We start from the raw sequence: 18,309 nt of genomic DNA on the forward strand, positions 1-18,309 counted from the left end.
TTTGGCCTCTGTGTCTTGCTATGTGTGGCGCTACTCTGTGGGCTAATGGTGCTCTTTCTGTATTGAAATGAAGGTTTGGGGTGGACCTATTTTTGGCTGTTTAGCATCTTTCAGTCCTGACTGCACCAGAAATTTAGTGTACCAGGACCCACTTTCCAAGACTGAAATATGTGATTGGCTAAGGATAGCCAATGGGCAGAGTCTACCCTCATCACCATTGACCAAGGAGGTTTAGACAGGAGGCCATGTCTACCCACCAGCATTAAGTTTGTGTAGGTGACTTGGCTGCATCTTCAGAGAATGACATGTGGGCTAGGGGCACCTGAATCTACGTAGACTCTAAAATGGCATCAGACCCGATAAAGACAACATAGAAGGCTTCAGAGACATTCATTTATTCAACAAGTACATATCATACATTTGCGCTAGATCAGTACCATTCTAGACCAAAAGGCATTTAAAAAAAAAATCAAGTCTCATTAGACTAGGAGATAAATCTAACAAAACACATGATTTAGGAGCCCACATACTTTCACAGAAATCTAATGTGGATGAAGGGAGAGGGTAGAAGCATAAGATGACTTGGCTGGCTGCAAGGGTTGTATAGTTTTCAGACATGAGCCATGCATCAGAATGGCGTGGAAGGCTTGGCAAGACAGACTGCGGAGCCTCAGTGGAGTATCTGGCTCGGGTTAATTTTCCTTTCTAAGAGGCTCCCGGAGTGATGATGATGATTCTATCAATCTGAGTTCCATATTTGGAAATCCAGTGTCTTACAAGTCTGAGTCTTGAAAGATAAAAACATGGGTTGGGGGAAAAGATAGCCGACTCAAAGCGATGAAGTTGGGACTCAGCATTCAGTACGAGTGCTGAGCGTTTGGGAGTCTCTGGTGTGTTTTGAGTGGGGAAGGGGGAACAAGTAGGGCCCAGCTTGATTGATAGAAATTACTTTAAGTATTAGGAAAAGAAACTTGGAACTCCTTCTCTAGGTACAGGAAAACACAGGAGGGTTTTAAGCAAGAGAAGGATATGCTGATTGTTAGGCTACAGAAAGAACGCAGCATCAGCGTAGAGGGATGAGGTGGGGAGCTGACAATGGGCACTGGCGCCATGAACAGCCAGACTATAACTCAGCTAACCCTAATGAGCTGGATGGTGTCACAGTCTTTGATCTGTAGATAGTCAAGGCTGTGATAGTCTTCCAGCTCCTCATCTTCCAGCATCAGTACCTGATCCTCCATACAAGGGCCTCCATCATCCTCAATTTTCCTTTTTAGTTCCCGGATGATGTCATCAGGGTTGATGGCATAAGGCTTGCTATCGCCATTGGGAAACTTCACAAACACCTGGATCTCAGGAGGAAAGGTCTCCAGCACCCGGATGTTCACCTTAGAGAAGATTCCATAATCTGATAGGGTCTTCCGGCTGCTCAGCAGTTGTCTCTCTCCTCCTGGCTCCTGGAAGGAGATGCGCACTTTCCCATGGAGGTCATTTGTCCTCCTGATATCTGCCTTCATCTTTCTGATGGGGCTGTAGGGGTTCTTCCAGAGACTCCATGGTTCTTTTCCTGTTTGTTTCACTGTCACCTGAACATCCCTTGCTCGCTGCAAGAGAGGGAAGAAAGAGAAAGGGCATCTGTGTGGGAAGAACTGTCTATTGTCTTAAAGCTTCTCTCTTCTAGCTCCTGGCCTGGTTTATAATCTATTGAGACATACTGACAGATGCTGTAAGTGATTACATGAGATACCTGAGGCTTAGAGTACCACTGAGTCACACTGTGCTCCTCGACTCACCCAAGCTACAGCAACGATACTCTTCCTGTGTGGATTATTTAGAATCTTCACCCATCTTGAGTACACAACCATGTTGTGCTTATGGAAGCCTGGGGATTACAGTGACAGAATTTAAGGTTTGTGTCTGGCTTTAGGATAATTTAATGTTTGTGTCTGGTTTTAGGATGGCTGATCAGGGGCAATCACTGTCACAGCCAAGGTCTGGAAGTATCCTTGAAATTCTGCCATGGGGTACTGGCTCTAGACATTAAAATACTTGACTGAATTCCGACATATTGGCTGATAAGGTGGCTGGGAATGGTTTCCTGCTGGGGTGAATGAGATGCCCCTTGGGCATTTGAACTGTCTTGGGCATTTGAACCCATGGTCCTCAGCTGGCGGAACTGTTTGAGGAGCTTAGAAGGTGTGGCCTTGCAGGAGGATACTAGTGTATCAGCAGGGACAGGTTTGTGATGTCAAAAGCTCACAAGCTTCCAATCACTGTGTTGGCTTCCTGCTTTCCATTAAAGAGGCAAGCTCCAGCCGCCATTTCTGGCTGTTACTGCACTTCCCTGCCATGGAACTCTGCACACAAACGAACCCTTCCTTCTCTAAGCCGCTGACCAACTTGCTTTGGTTTTATCATAGCAATAGAAAAGTAACAGAGACAGGCTTTACTCTTGTATTTGTTTAGCACAGTCCTAGCATCAGTCCTTTTGAGCTGGCACAGTATCACCCCATGTGATGCTCAAAAGTGCCCTGACTTGAACTCCATCTTCTATGGTGGTGCTTTCTGGATCCATTTGTGTGACTAAGATAACTCAGTAAAGAAATAATTCACTAAGCCTGGTGGTGGTGACACGTACCTAGAATCCCAGCACTTGGGGAGGCAGCAGCAGGCGGATCTCTGTGAGTTCAAGGCCAGCCTGGTCTACAAAGTGAGTTTAGGACAGCCAGGGCTGTTATACAGAGAAACCCTGTTGACAGGCAGATGCCTGGGAGATGGGATTTCTAGGAAACTGGGGGTTGAGACGGAGGAAGACTGTGGAGGTCTGAGTAAAGATGGGCCCCAATGGGCCCATATGGAATGGCACTGTCAGGAAGTGTGGCCTTGCTGGAGGAAGTGTGTCACTGTGGGGGAGGGCTTTGAGGTCTCAGAAGCTCAAGCCTGTTCTCTGCCTGCTGCCTGTGGATCAAGATGTAGAACTCTCAGCCCCTTCTCTAGCCCCGTGTCTGCCCGCATGCCGCCATGTTTCCCACCATGATGATAATGGACTAATCCTCTCAACTGAAAGCCAGCCCCAATTAAATGGTTTCCTTTGTAAGAGTTTCTATGGTCATGGGGTCTCTTCACAGCAATGGAAAGCCTAACTAAGACAGAGGCTTAGGTAGGTTGGTTCCGTTTCAATTTTTCTTGCTTCCCAAGAATCCCTTGGTGGAACCTGATGAGCAGCTGGTAGACCCCAGCCGGATCCTATCTGTCTGCCTTGCTGTGGGGGCCACCTCTGAGGACAGACTCAGAGCTTTCCTGCAGAAGATGAAAAGCAGGGCAAGGGACAGGATTTATGTGGGTTCAGCAGGTTGGGAAACAGCTTCCTCAGGGAACCGCTAACTCCAATCCTTGTGTGTGAACACTGGATTCTCACTTAGTGCTCAGGTCTAGGAAAGCTGTAGCCTAACGGGCAAGGGTGGGCACAGGAAGGCTGGCTTATCATCTGAGTTGTGGGAGTCTCACTTAATTTTTTAAAATCTTATTATATTTACTATTTAACAGCAAGAAAGCATACTTTGATGACCCACCGAACAGGGAAGTATTCTTCTAGGGGAGCTCCAACAGGCTAGATGGAAGTGAGTAAACCCTTTGACTCTGTCCCTGAATTGACTGTAGAGCAGGGCAGATTGCCTGCCTGTCTTACAGGTGAGGCCTAGACGTTTCTAGACGGAAACTAGGCTGCGATCCTGAAGTATGTTGCGTGTGCTGGGACTTAGGGCTCCTGTAAGAAGAGTGGCAGGTGATCCAAATGAGTGTAAAAGAGAGTTGTGACTGTGAAGAGAGGGTCGTACCAGTACATGCCAGCCCCCGCTGAGGTCTTCAGTGATGCAACAGGCCTGCCGCAGGCAGTGCTTGGCCTCTTTAGCCACCAGGTCCCACGCTTTTCTGCTTCCTAGGTTGTTGGTGGGGTCGGCTGGGTCTAGGATGATGGGCCTGGGGGAGAAAATGGAAGCAGATCCCCGTTAGGGTCAGGATACTGGCCTCTGGCATTCCTGTCTGTGGAATCGTAAAGCACATGATCATAGTGAATTGTCACCTAAAGTTTAAGATCACTAAAATGCTGGCTTTGGAAGTGGGGTTGTTGCCCCCACAACCTCCACTATTTCAGACCCAAATGTGTATCTCAATCTCCAAGTGTTCTTCTAAGACTCTTTTTTTCCGGGTCCGGCAGTATTGTCATTGTCTTAGTCTTTGTCCTCCCCAACCCCCACTCCTGCTCTGTAAGGGGAAAATGGAAAAGAAGCAACACAAACAAAAATGCTTTTACTTTTTTTTGGGGGAAAAAAAAAAAAGCATCGTGACCTTGAGAACAGCTGGAAAGCGAGCAATTTCAGTGCAGTAGAGGCGACTGTTGTTTATCCCGTACTACAGTGGGAACAGAAATCTGGATACAGCCTAGGTCAGCCCTGAGGAGCTCATCCATGGAGAAAGGTGGACTGGGAACTCCAGCTGACTGCCTCAGCTTCCCTAGCTGACATCTGCAGGGTGTTGTAAGGGCCTGGGGTTTGAAGCTGTGGCCCTTTCTCTCCCGCTCAGCCTACTCCCGTCCACGCTGCTGGGTCTGATGATATTTGGCTACCAGCTGCTTCTTTCCATCTGCTACTTGCTACTCTTTCTTTTACTTCTGCTTGCTGCATACTTTATAATTAACTCGCTCATTTAAAACTGAGAGTATGGCCAACAGAGGGCATTCTTCAGACTGTCCAGAGCAGAGTTGGTACCTGCCTTTAGGTCGGAGCAGTCCCTGCAAGCAAAGCCCTTCGCTAGATTGGAGATACAGCCTAAGCAAGCTCGCAAGAACAAATCACTGAGGTTTTGCTTGACACAGCCTTTCTTACACTGGAGATCCGGTGTCTAGAGGAGAAGGTTAGAACGGCTGCAACGTGGAAGAGATTAGCCCGAACTCAACAGTAAAGCCCTGGGAAGGGCACTGTTGAACAACTCATAGACGGAGAGACATTGGTGACATAGCCGTTCTTGAAGTTTCTTCACCCCTGAATGTTTTCAACTGCAAAAGCCACTTGAGTCCCTTTATTTTCCAAAGCCACCTCAGTCGGGGTTTCTAGCCCTTAGAGCTGGAAATAATGTGGTGGATCTACCCACCGGTCTCCCTTCAGCTGTTCTTTGAGAAAGTTCCCGACGACCTCGTTGCGAAAATCATAGTACTTGGTCCAGTATATGCAGATGTCCTCATAGTCCCTGAGGAGCTCCATCACGGCTACAAACCCCGCATCCAAACTGAAGCTGTCGCTGCTCTCTGTGCCCATTTCCCAGGCATAGATGGTCAGAAGCTCCAGCGCATACTTGGAGGGCAATCGTGCTCTTCTGTATTTACGTCTCACGTACTGGGGAAGGCAAGGAAAGAAGGAAGGGTGGGAGAGAATGGAGGGATGCAGGGGGGCGGAGACAAAGAGAACATGGAATGACTGGTGCTCCAAGAACTCCGTTTCTCCTGTTGCTCTATGTGACACAGCCACTGTAAGACCTGGGGTGTCACAGCTCAGGAGTTCAAGATTGCGCCCTTCCCAGAAACTCCCACAGACCACGAACTCGTTGCAAAAGCAAGAGGTGTAATTTAACCATTGCGCAGTGGGGTCACCCCTGCTGGTCAGCAAAGAGTGGCACAGGGAGACAAAGGCTTTAGGTTTTTAAAAGAAAAAGTGCGGGTAAATTTGAAGTGGCAATTTAGGATTGGATGAGGAAGCTATAAAGTAAGATAATTGGTTAGTCTTAGGTGCTCAAGCTTGGCCAGTCCTGCCAAGTGTGGATGCAGCTGCAATTGAAGGTGGGGTGGTTAGCTCATCCTTGAAGATTAGGGTTGCGGGCTCTTGGCTGGAGGTCAGAAACTACTCAGAAGTCTGGGTTGGTTGCTAAGAAACACTATCTCGAAGACAAGGGTCTGGTCGTTCTTTTTGCTGAGTGAAGGTCATTGCTTGCTCACTTTTTTTTTTTTCTATCTGTCCTCACAGATAGGGTCACATTTCTCCATTCTCTGGAAAGGTACTAAGAGGCTTTAGCTTAACCTGAACCTAAAACTCAAAACTATAGGCTTTAGAAGACATATAGGTTACAAAATTAGTCTAACCATTTCGCCACGAAATGGTGAGCCTAAATGGACATACGGTCAGGGGTTTTCTGTGGATCATGTGCATATCAATCCATATTTCCTGGTTAGAATGGAGATGGCAATGTGGTACATTTGAAATTCTATACCTGTATACAGTGTGTTTTGATCATAGCCACCCCAAACCCACCCATCTCCTCATTCCCTCCTCTTCATCCTCCTCTTGTTTTTCTTTTCTTTATATCCCATGCAGTCCGGTTGGAGCTGCCCTCACATGCAAGGGTGTGGGGCCGTTCACCAGAGCATGGGCAACCTATCAGGAGCCACACCCCTGGGAAAAATCCCTCTCCTAGGAGCCATCAATGGCCGGTAGCTCTCAGCTCTCCCCACATAGACGCTGGAATGCCAACTGGTTTAACCTTGCACAGGTCTCATGCAGACAGTGGAAGCTGCTGTGAACAATGAGCAGCGAGGCTGTCATGGCCACAGGACAGTATTCTGTAGCCATCATCCCTGATCTCTGGCTCTTAGCCTCCTTCTGCCTCCTCTTCCTCTATGTTTCCCCAGCCTTATAGACAAGAGTGGTGTAGGTGGCTCATGGGTGTTGTGAATACAGCTATGTACACCAAGATTGGCTCCCAGTGACTTTTGTCTTGTGTGTGTGCATGCTTGTCATACATGTGGAGGTCACAGGCCAACCTTGGGTGTCACTTATCACCTTCTACCTGAGAGTAGCATTTTTTAGCAGAATAAGTCAGAGTCAAGGGTTACAGCTGAGTGTCTGACTACTTATCCAGCCTGCACAAGGCCTCGGCTCAATCCCTCAGGACTTAAAAAAAAGTGTAACAGAACAGACAGCTTAGAGTTAGTTCCTGTTAGATTTGTGGATTTCACACTTTTAACAAAGGTAGTGTTTTAGTGCAGCAAGAGAGAGATACATAATTCAAAATGTGATGTATATATAACTTGTTAGTCATTTGGAAGGAAATAAAGGTATTGCCAAAGTCATGCCATCTACAGGAAGAAATTAAAATGGAATTAAGTATTGCTATATTTTAGTGTTATATCATTAAATATATTATAAGAAAAATTAGGTGACTATAAATTCACTCTCTCTCTCTCTCTCTCTCTCTCTCACACACACACACACATGCACACTCAGTCACTAAGTCCAACTTGAGTTACCCTTATGAGCATGGATACAGTTTCTCCCCACACTGATATGCAAAGATGCATACACACAAATTGTTTTACCTTCTCTTTTAGACATTTTTGATGGTGTTTGAAATTTTTCAACAGTGTGAAATGATGGGTCCATTGCAGTATTTAAATAACCATATTATTTTTTCTATGGAGAGATGGTTCAGATAAGTAAAAAAAAATCTATTAGAATAGTCAGGAAGACTCATCTACAGAAATCTGAGCCAGGAAGGTGTCTAGGTGGGTAAAAGATCTCCAGAAATCATATAAATGCTTGTGGGGGGATGTGTCATGCATACCTACAATCCCAGTAGCTGGGAGGCAGAGACAGGGGCTCCCTGTCATGGGTAGTTAGACAGCTATGTACATAAGTCTAGAGTCAACTGAAAGACCTTGTTTCAGTATATATGGAGGCTGAGGAAGACAATCAATCTGAGACCTACACATGCAGACAGACATTCAGACACACAAACACAGATACACAGAGATACATATATATACACACACATATAATTTGCCAGAAAAACTCACTATGTGCTCAAATTAAGTGTATATGTGTCTGTGTGGGTATGCACATGTGAGTGCAGTGCATATAGAGGCCAGAAGAGGGCGCTGGATCCTTTGGAGCTGGAGTGACAGTGGTTGTGATCTGTCCGAAATGGGTCTTAGGTACTGAACTTGGGTCTGGTGCAAGAGCAGTAGGTGCTCTTAGCTGCTGATCCATCCCTCCGTCCACTATGTTCTTGAAGATGGCCTGGTTAGAGCCAGAAGGTGAATGGTGGGTGGATGAAAACATTTGCACAGATGGGTAGAATGGTAAATGCCTGCAGCTCATGAGGTCTTACAACTGATGGGGAAAAGACAAAGTGTGCAAATGACACGAAGAGATGGTGCTCTCACACTGGACTCCAAGGGCCAACAGCAGGTGTGTTTAAGGGTGGGCCAAAACCACACTGGGATGGTGTGACTCCAGCTACCTAATATCCGAGTATGAGCTGTGTGAACACAGACAGAAGCAAACACGAAAGAGAAGACACTGCGCTGCTGCCGGTTCACGCCGAACTTGTGAACTTCACCTTTTCCTTACTCATTGTCCACATAGTTTTGCTTTGTTTTTCTAATGAACACTTTGCGCTATTTAGATGACCAGAAAGAAATACTGTGATGAAGGACGTGTCTTTGTGACTGCTCATGAACTAAAATTCTGGAGTTGGGCATTCTTGCTCAAATCTCAGCTCTAGCTTTAATTCCCCAGCCTCAGTTTTTTTCATCTCCCAAACGAGGGTTAGAAACGTCCATTAGAAAGCAGCCGGAGAGACTAACCAGGAAATCATGTAGCGTGAACAGCCTAGATCATAGCACCTAACTAATACTCCACACTGGTAGCTTCATTGTTGTCATCAAAATGCCACTTGCTGAGACTTGTTGAAGGCATGTTTGTTCTCCTCAGTAGGTACTTAATTGCCCTTGGGGAAGGTGTCATTGGAAGCAGGAGGCTCTAAGCCAGACACAAACACTATCACCAACAATAATGCCTGGTTCTACTACCGGTCAGTGCACTGCAGGTCACAAATAGCTTCCAGCTACCCAGTTTCATTCACTGTATATCCTGCCTCTCACCAGCTTTTCCCAACCCCACCCCATCTCTCTTGGTGGTGCTGAGGACTGACCTCAGGGCCTTAGGCACCCCAAGGAAGCACCATGCAAACAAACTACATCCCCAGCCCCAGTTAAGCAAAAACCCATGCCGGGCTGTGCCTGCCCTCCGGTCCCAGATCTCACCTGCAGGTACCAGAACTTCACTAGCCGGAGGAGGTCCTTCAGTTTAACAGGGCGGCTCTTCACGAAATGCCTCTGCAGCTCTGTGAAGCTCGGGGAGAATTCTCCGGGGTAGCCCCTACTCTTTATTAGCTTTTCGTAGATTTCTGGTGCTGGTTTTGAGTCTCGGGAAAAGGATCCTGGGAGGAGAAACTTACTGGTCAGGAAACTCTACCTTGTGAGATGGGAAAGATAGGAAAATTTCTCCCTCCCTCCTTTTTCTTTTTTGACAGAGTCTCTCTGGGTATCCCAGGTTGTCATTAGGCTTGTGACTTGCTTGCCTTAGCTTCTTGAGTCCTGGAATCACAGTCATCTTACCCCACTCCTCCCTTACCCCTCATCCCAAAACTAAATCAGTAGAGGCTTAGATGGTCATATAGACCATCAGGCACTGGGCTCATGAAATCCTCAGGTCAGCTCCACAAAGGTGGTAAACATAAAGGCAACCATGGGAAATTGCCATTTTTGTAACTGAAATGCTGGCAAATATAATCAGTTCCTTTGACTCTACTTAACATTATCACATGTAATAAGCTAGTATGCTCAGTTTGGAGGTGCTGAGTAGTTGGCCCAAAGTAGTACAGGTTGTTAAATGAGCCACAGTTCTCTATGTAGCCCTGGCTGTCCTGGAACTCACTCTGTAGGCTAGCCTTGCCTTATGCCTGGCATGTACACCTAGAAATCCCAGCACTCAGGGAGGCAGAGGCAGGTGGAGCACTGTGAGTGTGAGGCCAGCCTGGTGTACAGAGCGAGTTCAGGACAGCCAAGGCTGCTACACAGAGAAACCCTGTCTCAAAAATCCAAAACCAAAACCAAAACCAAAACCAAACCAAAACAAAACAAACAAAAACAAAAAACAGAAATTCCCCCTGTATCTGTCTCCCAAGTTTTGGGATAAAAGGCATGTGCCACCACGGCCCAGCTTGAGAGACTTATTTTAAACATGGTTCTAATCCAGTTCCATCTAATCCAGACCTTGGAATGTTTAATTGACCTGGTGTTTCCCAGAGGCTGGGCAGGAATTCATTCTTTATGATGAATCCTCTATGAGAGCCCCCGCAAGAGTCTCTGTGGAATATATCCATGGAAGAATGTGCATCTTCACAACATAGCGACAGTCCCATTTCCACTTTCTCTAACCTCTCCCAAAAGAAGGAGACCCCGGAATCATTTCTCTGAAGAACCAACACTGGATTTACCCAAAGCATCATAAGCCAGGAGAACATCCATTGGGATGATGTCATTACTCTTCTTAGACTGGACCCGTAAGGTCAGGGAGCGAGGGGTCCTGTTTCCCTCTCTGTGTGTAACCACAGTGATATTGTAGGCCAGGCTGTTCCTACAGCGAACCAGCTTCTCTTTCATGAAGTTGATGACACGTTCTCGGCTTTGCGCCTGATGTTTGAAACTGGAGAAGCAGTTTAGGAACAGAACCATGTCCTGGTCAGATCTGTGATTCAGCGTCGTCCCCTTTCCTGAGGAGCCTCCCTGTGGAAGGCGACAGTGCCAAATTTACTTCTCAGATTTGGTGCCCTGAGGTTGAGAGTTAAGCCAGAGCCATTCAAACTAAGTTCTCTATAAAAATCTTAAAAGAAGCCATTGGTTACCATCATGGAGACCTTCACTGTGGCCATCCCTAGTCCAAAAATTGAGAAATCGAAATGCTCTGAAATCTCAGGCTTAAAAACAACAAGAACATTGCCAGAGAATGGTGGCAAACATCTTTAATCCCAGCACTTGGAAGAGGCAGGTAGATCTCTGAGTTCAAGGCCAGCCTGGTCTACAGAGTGAGTTCCAGGACAGCCAGAGCTACACAGAGAAACCGTGTATGAGGAGGGGAACCAACAAAAACACCATCACCACCACCACTTCTCATGTGTACAGGAGTTTTGTCTGTGCACAGCCTGTATGCCTGGTGTCCTCAGAGGCCTGAAGAGAGCGTCTGTTCTCTGGAGGTGGAGCCACAGCTGGTGGTGAGCCAGCCCACGTGAACTTCAGAACTACAACCCAGCCCCAAACAAACCACTGTTTGAAACATGCTATAATGACATACAGTGCTTTGTTTGCCAACTAAAAACCAATACAAGATGAAGGTGCATGGTTCTCAGCTCCTCCTTTCCTCCTGCTAGACAATGCCTCACTATGCAGCTAAGACTGGCCCGGAACTTGCCATGTAGCCTAGGTTTAATATTCCATTATTCCATTTAATAGGCTTAATGGATAATCCTCCAGCCTCAACCGCCCGTGCATGGAGCTACAGGGGCCGCCACACCCAGCTCTGGACTTCCTTTTTTGTTGTTGTTGTTTCTTTCAGGTCCTGGAAGTGAAGAGGCTGATCCAGTATTAGACCTAGGAGCTGACAGGCAGGTCAGAGGTTTGGAGGAACCAGGACACAAGAGGGACGTGTTGTATCTTTAGAAGCTGTAGGAGCTTCAGTTTTTTTTTTTAGAACTGTTTTGCTAAGAACTCTCTCTGATACTTGGTTACAGCAGTCTGTCTAGAGTCTTCATAGTCAAAAGTTCTTTCGCTGCAGGGTTAACCTCAGCCACTATGACTCAAGAGTTCCTAGATAAAACTGGACTTACTCAAATGAATGCAAGATGTCTTTCATTTTAGGAAAATGAACAATAGCCAGGTTTCTGCCCCAAACCATCTTGATTGAAGGGGATGTGTTGTAAGTTTGTGCTTTCTGAGAGAAATGAAGCTTTACTGAATTACCCAGGCAGCCCCTGGAATCCCACTGAGTTTACCAACTACTGTCTGGCTAGGTAGTTTCTAACATTTCAACATCATCAACTTAGGAGAACAATAGGTTTACTGTATAGCTTCAGAGGTAAAGTAGCATTTTGAGCTTCTTTGTTTTGTTTTGGTTTTTCCAGACAGGGTTTCTCTGTGTAGCCCTGGCTGTCCTAGAACTCACTCTGTTCAGGCTGGTCTTGAACTCAGAAATTCACCTGCCTCCTGAGTGCTGGGACTAAAGGGGAACACCAGAGTAGAAAAATTTCTTTTCTTTTCTTTCCTTCTTTCCTTCTTTCCTTCCTTCCTTCCTTCCTTCTTTCCTTCCTTCTTTTCTTTTGAATAGTATTTCTTAAGCAAGAAGCAAAGGCACACATTTTGTGAAAACTAGCAACTATGGCCATTCAGAGATCAGAATCCCAAATTATCATTATCACCTCTGTCCTTCAGTTCTGCAAACAAGGCTAATTTTATGCACATTTTCTATGCATTATTCCATTTATTGCTTATAATAAACCCAACTAAAGAAGCTGATGCTGAGGCTCAGAAATGGCCTGAAATGGCCACCTCAGAAATGGCCACCTACCAAGGTCACAAGCCCCACAGGGGGGCTGGTGAAATGGCTCAGAGGTTAAGAATGCTGGCCAGTCTTCCAGAGGTCCTGAGTTCAATTCCCAGCGACCACAGGCTGGACTCTCTAGGAAGGGATCTGATGCTCTCCTGTGGTGTGCAGATGTACATACAGGGCATTCACACATTAAGAAAAAAAATTCATGAAATAAAATTTAAAAACAAGCCCCACAGGGCAGAGGTGAGATTTGAACCCAGAACTCTCAGTGCTCACCTTCACCACCTTAATCACCTTGACTTCTTGGTCCAGGAGCAGCTCATCACGGAAGCACTGTTCCCGAAAGAATTTCTCGATTCTCTCCCAGGCATCCTGCCCTTCCTCCTTCCAGTCCCTCTGGGGCTGAAGGCTGTGCTTCAGGAAGTGGTGCAGCATTTCCCCAAAGGTCCCATACAGGTCAGGGATTGGATCCATCTCTGCAGGACTAGCCATCCCTTGGAATGGATCCTCTGTGCTTCAGCTCAACCCTGCTGGGAGAAGCTTCCCGCCTTCTTGCTCTCTCCTGATAAACACTGGCGGGGGAGAGGGCTGCTTCTGCTTCCAAGGAAGAGAAAGGCAGCACTCCTCCCCACCCCGCTGGGCTGTCTTTCAGCTCAGCAGCCAGGGCAACTGGAAACAGAAACCAAGCTTTCTCAAGAATTGAAAGTGAAACTGCAGGAAGATCAGTTTCCTTTCCTCAAGGCTGTAATTCAGGATGGCAAACAGCCTCCCGAAAGGCTCTGCTGTGAACACCGGATGTGTCTTTTTGCCAAATCAGAACAAGGTTCAGCAGTTTCAATGGCAGTGATTGGCCACAGCATCTCATCTACCCCAGGGATCTGGCAGGGGCAAATGCAATCTCTTTTATGCCGTTCTTAATTACTGACTGTGATACTAACAGTGTCTGGAGGGATAGGTAGATACGCATGGTTATGCTGAGGGTCATCTCGAAGCATCACATCTGCGTCCTTAACTATGGACCTCAGCCAGTGTCCCCAAGGCTGCTCACCTGTGCACATATCTTAGCTGAAGGTCAGGGTCAGACTCTCCGGCCGCAGGGCAGATCAAGGTAGCGTCTCTCCGATGTCTGCGGCAGTCCTGAAGATGTGCAGAGCAGAGCTTTGCTCCTGATCTTTGCTTACGTGTCAGGCGGACAGTGTGAGGCTCTCCTCCTACTCAGGGTTGTGTCTGGTTATCCTGAGTGGTGTCACCTGGTTCTGGTTATCAGCTGCACCTTGGGCGCAGTGGGGCTCCTGGCTAAGCTATTTCACATGTCTGACAGGCTTTTTTTTTTTTTTTTTTTTTTTTTTTGCTATGTTTATCACAAACAGTAACCCTTCTATCACACTACACAGTAAATATATCTCTATCTTGTCGTGGGTAGTTTGTCTTCTCTGCTTCCTTAGCATGGGCAAGAGACCTGGGTGCAGTAGAGAACTGAATCTGTCTGCTCCTGGGGTCAGGGTGGCTGACCTCTGTGGAGTGAGCCTGCGGCTTGGCTAAGCCAAAGGGCCTAGGATTTACTGAGTTCTTTGTTTTCTTTCTAATTATAAAGATGTGTGTGTGTGTGTGTGTGTGTGTGTGTGTGTATGTGTGGTGTGTGGTAGGATTTATATTGAAATGATGCCACGTACAACAGATCTGATGTAAAAGGTTCATTGGATGGAGGTGAAGAGAGACATAGTGGAGGGGACATGCCAGGAAAGAAAGCAAGGTGGAAAGAGTGCAAGAGAGAAAAGCAAGGGCAGGGAGAGAGAGAGAGAGAGAGAGAGAGAGAGAGAGAGAGAGAGAGAGAGAGAGAGAGGAGGGGTCACCCCAATAGAGAGAGGGGAGAGAGCAAAAGAGAGAGGAGGCAGGGGTCCTTTTATCTCAGGCCCCTATGGGAAGTGACCAATGGTGACATCACAGGTGCCTAAGTAACCTGGGAGTGGGCTATTGCATCAAGATTTATGAACTAACGTGTGTGTATGTGTATGTTGTGTATGTGTGAGTGTTGTGTATTTGTGTGTGATATGTATGTATGTGTGGTGTGTTTGTGTTTTCAAGTGTATATATGCAACTTGTATGTAATACTGGCAGAGTCCAGAAGAGGGTGCTAGAGATCTCACAGAAGTTACATGCTTGTGGGTGCCCTGTGGGTGCTTGGAGCTGAACCCCAGTCTTCTGCAACAGCAGCCAGTTTTTAAAACTGCTAAGCCAGTTCTCTAGCCCACTTTAACACACAAAGTAACATACTTCCTCACGCATGGCCTCTTCATAAATACTTAGCTTTAGTTGACCCCCTGCTCTTCCTGTCTCTCCTCTCCCTGGGCCCCGTCTCCATTGTATAGGTGCTGTACATTTTACTATCCATTCACCTGTTGGTGGACATCTAGGCTGTTCCCATTTCCCTCCTGTCGTGAAGAAAGCAGTAAAAACCATGGATGTGCAGGTGTCTCTGAGGGAAGAAGATGCGTGCTGGGAGCTTTTTGTCAGCTTCTCAGACCTAGACACATCTGGGAAGAGGGACTCTTAATTTAAGAAATGCCTCCTAGGCGTGGCCTGTAGGCAGGTCTGTAGAGACACTGCACTCCCTTGGTTAATGATTTAGTGTAGCAGGGCCCAGCTCACTGAGGGCGGTGTCACCCTGGGCGAGTTGGCCTGGGTGTGATAAGAAAGCAGCAGGTCTCTGAAACACGGAGTTTATCATGCTGTTACAAGCATTAGTTAATTAGAGTAGCAGTACCGGACAAATTCCCTAAGCTCCCAGCGGCTTGGACAGACAGACAGTGATCGGACAAACATCACTGGACCTAAAGAGCCAGCAAGGGTGCTGTGTTTGTTTGTTTGTTTGTTTGTTTGTTTTGAGACAGGGTAGCGACGTGTACCGGGCTCTGAACTTGCAATGTTCCTGGTTGTCTCCAGGTGCTGGATGACAGCTCTTGTTCATCACCAAGGCTGCCTGCCAAGGTATTGTGTAACCGTGGCGAGAACTAACAGAAATCAAGGCCAGGAGACAGTGCAAGCTACACACATGTTCAACACCGAACACACTCTCAATTTCAGACTTTCATATGGGAAGTAAGCGGGGGTCTCAGTACCTCGGAATGGGTTTTAGGGGCCACGGAAAATGGTGCCTGGGCTTGAGGCACTCCTCGGAACCGTCTAAGAAACACAAAAATCACATGGGCGAAGCCAGGATCCTTCAGGGCTTGGCCGGGCTGTGGGGCGTCCAGGAACAGCTGTGATTTTGGAGTTCTGGAGAATGTGTGCCTTTGGTGCTTCAAGCTCAGGCTAGCGCCAGGTCCCACCCTCTTCCGACCTGCACCACTCATCATGGCCAGAGAGGGCGCTAGAGAACAGGAAAAGGATGGTAAGCAGGTGTGGCTTCTGGTGGTGGGCGTGGCCCAGGGACTCTTGCTGTGATTGGTCAGGTGGGTCACAAGGGCGGGGCTAGCACGCAGAGTGGGCTCTGCTTTCCGAGGTGGCAGCTGCCTGTCAGGGAGGACTTTCTCGTGTGGTGAGACTCACGAGCGGGCTGTGGAGAAGCGCGTCCCTTTTCTGAGGAGAGAGAGGAAGTCTTTTCCTCACTTTTCTGGCCCTTTGCTGTTGGCCTGACCTAAGTCCTCGCTGTGGAGAAGGCCCGCGTTAGAGATCTGAAAGCTGAGGCGGTCAGCTGACGTGGGGCCCGCCCCTGCGTCACTCAGGCGTGTGGGTGCTCACCCTTGTTCAGCTCTGAGGCCGCCCTCCTGCCTCCCCCTGGCGAGTCCCTAGTGGACATACCGGCTGGGTTTTGTTGTTCTTGTTTATCTGTTTTCTTCCCATAAGTTGTCATCACCGTGTTAGATTTTGATGTTACTTTGAACAAAATGGCACCGAGCATTGAGGAATAAGATGTAACTTCCCATAAGCCATCCTTTCCGTTACACCAGCAGTTCTCAAACTGTGGGTCGCGACCCCTCTAGGGTTCGAAGGACCCTTCCCCAGGGGTCGCCTAAGACCATTGGAAAACACAAATGTTTACGTTACGATTCCTAACATTAGCAAAATTACAGTGATGAAGCAGCAACGAAAGGTGTTTCTGAACTGTCATTGGGCTTCCCTGTCACTTGGCCCGGGGAGGGGTCCCCCACAGTAGGCTGGTCCCTCTTACACTTAATGAGTAATTTTTTAAAAATGCCCACAAACGTGCTCCCAGGCCAACCTGATAGAAATAATTCCTCGGTGAGACTCCTTCTCACGTGTTTCAGGTTGACATCAAAAGCAGCCAACACAAGTCTCCTCTGATGTCCTTCCACTTTGTCTCTTGCTTTGTGGCGTTTGAATAGGGGATGCCTGGCCGTCAGCATTCTGCTGGACCTCCCTTCTGGGAGGTGCTCTCTACGGTGCCCAGAGCCAAAATAGACACTTTCTTCCATAAGCTGCCCTGATCATGGCGTTCTGCCACGGCGACAGAAAAGTAACAGATGAAGCAGTTGTCATCAGGCTGGGCACTGCCGTTACAAAGAACCTCACCCTGTTATTTGGTTGGAGAAATGTGGAAAACCTCGAGACTTTGCATGAGAAAAGGGTCTAAATGCTATAAGCAGTCAACAGAGGTGGAGAAGGCGAGTCTGCGACGGTAACCCCGCATCCCAGCCCCAGGTGATGCCAACGAAGAGGGTCCCTCTACCTCTGGCTGCACAGGGACCGAGGTGCTCTGGGTGAGCGTGACTGTCTTAGTTGCTGACCATGTTTCGCTGTGATAAAATACACCGAGGAACGCAACAGACGGGGGGAGGAGAGATTGCTTTTGGCTCTCAGTTTCGCCGTGCCAGGATAGTCACGGCAGTGAGAGCTCCAGACAGATGGCCATGTTACATCAGCAGTCGGGAAGCAGCTGATGAGTGCTGAGTGCTGATGCTCATCTTGCGCTCTCCTTTTTGTGCAGTTCAGGGATGGCACGACCCACCTTTGGGATGGGTCCCCCACCTCAGTTAACCCATCAGAACTGTCTACCGCAGTAACACAGAGGCAGAGGGTGACGTAATCTAGACGACCCCCCATAGTCACGCTTGGGGGCCTCTCTGTGATTGTAGATCCTGTCAAGCTGATACGCAGCGCTAACCGTCGCAGTTACTCTTGAGGGTTGCTCTCTCCCTGTTATGGCAACACAGGGTCTCTTCTAAGAGGCCTCAGAAACATGAGGGAAACCAGCTCTTCACCCCTCACTTCCTCTGAGGACCTGGAGTGTGGCGGCCTGGAATGGAGGCAGTGGAGGAAACTTTGGGTTGAACTGTGTGAGCTTCTAATGAGCAGAAAGCATGTGGGTCTGGAATCCTGGGTAAAGCTGCCTTTGGAGCTCTCAGAGGCTTGTCAAAGAGCCCGAGGCCTGGACAGGGAGTATGTTACTTCATGGCCTCTAACAATGACAGGGCCTAAGTGTTAACTGTGCCCCCCTAATGCCATCGAGAGTCCCTTTACTCATGGTCCTGATGTGCTGTATAACCCTTGCTCCTCCAGATCCATTCGTGTCTTTTAATGAAAGCCTGTGGACACAGTCTCCTCTGGACAGACCTGAGTGTTGCAGGCTGGAACTTCCCTCTCTCCAACAAAAACTATGCTCAGGGCATTAGCTGACTTGTCTGGTTGTGAGCTGATAAATAGCCTCCTTTCATGACAAAGCCTGGAGATTACAGTAAGGACCCATACAAAAAGTCAGGAGTCAACTCTCATTTAATGTACAATAGGCACTAATGTAGAAGAAACGTATTTACACTATTAAATAACCAACATTAAAACAGAACATTTGTAACAATAAAAAGTAGTGAACATATGTACAAAAATTCTAAATCTAAACTGTTAGAGGGCTCCATTCCAC

At 47.6% G+C, this 18,309-nt stretch overlaps 1 protein-coding gene across 4 annotated transcripts; it reads right to left on the reverse strand.

The window, feature by feature from the left end:
• Positions 1–379: 379 nt before the first annotated feature.
• On the reverse strand, positions 380–13,173 carry LOC110545565 (2'-5'-oligoadenylate synthase-like protein 2). Of its 4 annotated transcripts, none has more exons than XM_060382568.1 (6): positions 12,726–13,173; positions 10,327–10,615; positions 9,092–9,267; positions 5,149–5,390; positions 3,837–3,978; positions 380–1,604 (listed from the first exon to the last, which is right to left on the reverse strand). In XM_060382568.1, the coding sequence occupies exons 1-6, from the start codon at positions 12,921–12,923 to the stop codon at positions 1,131–1,133; spliced, it is 1,521 nt and encodes a 506-aa protein (XP_060238551.1). In that variant the 5' UTR covers positions 12,924–13,173; the 3' UTR covers positions 380–1,130. The 4 variants fall into 4 exon arrangements, with proteins under 4 accessions (XP_060238551.1, XP_021487428.1, XP_060238553.1 ...); XM_021631753.2 differs by having other exon boundaries at positions 12,708–13,166; XM_060382570.1 differs by lacking the exon at positions 10,327–10,615 and having other exon boundaries at positions 12,708–13,158.
• Positions 13,174–18,309: the final 5,136 nt, after the last annotated feature.

The sequence above is a fragment of the Meriones unguiculatus genome, chromosome 4 (genome assembly GCF_030254825.1).
Source record: "Meriones unguiculatus strain TT.TT164.6M chromosome 4, Bangor_MerUng_6.1, whole genome shotgun sequence".
NCBI classification, from domain to species: Eukaryota; Metazoa; Chordata; class Mammalia; order Rodentia; family Muridae; genus Meriones; species Meriones unguiculatus.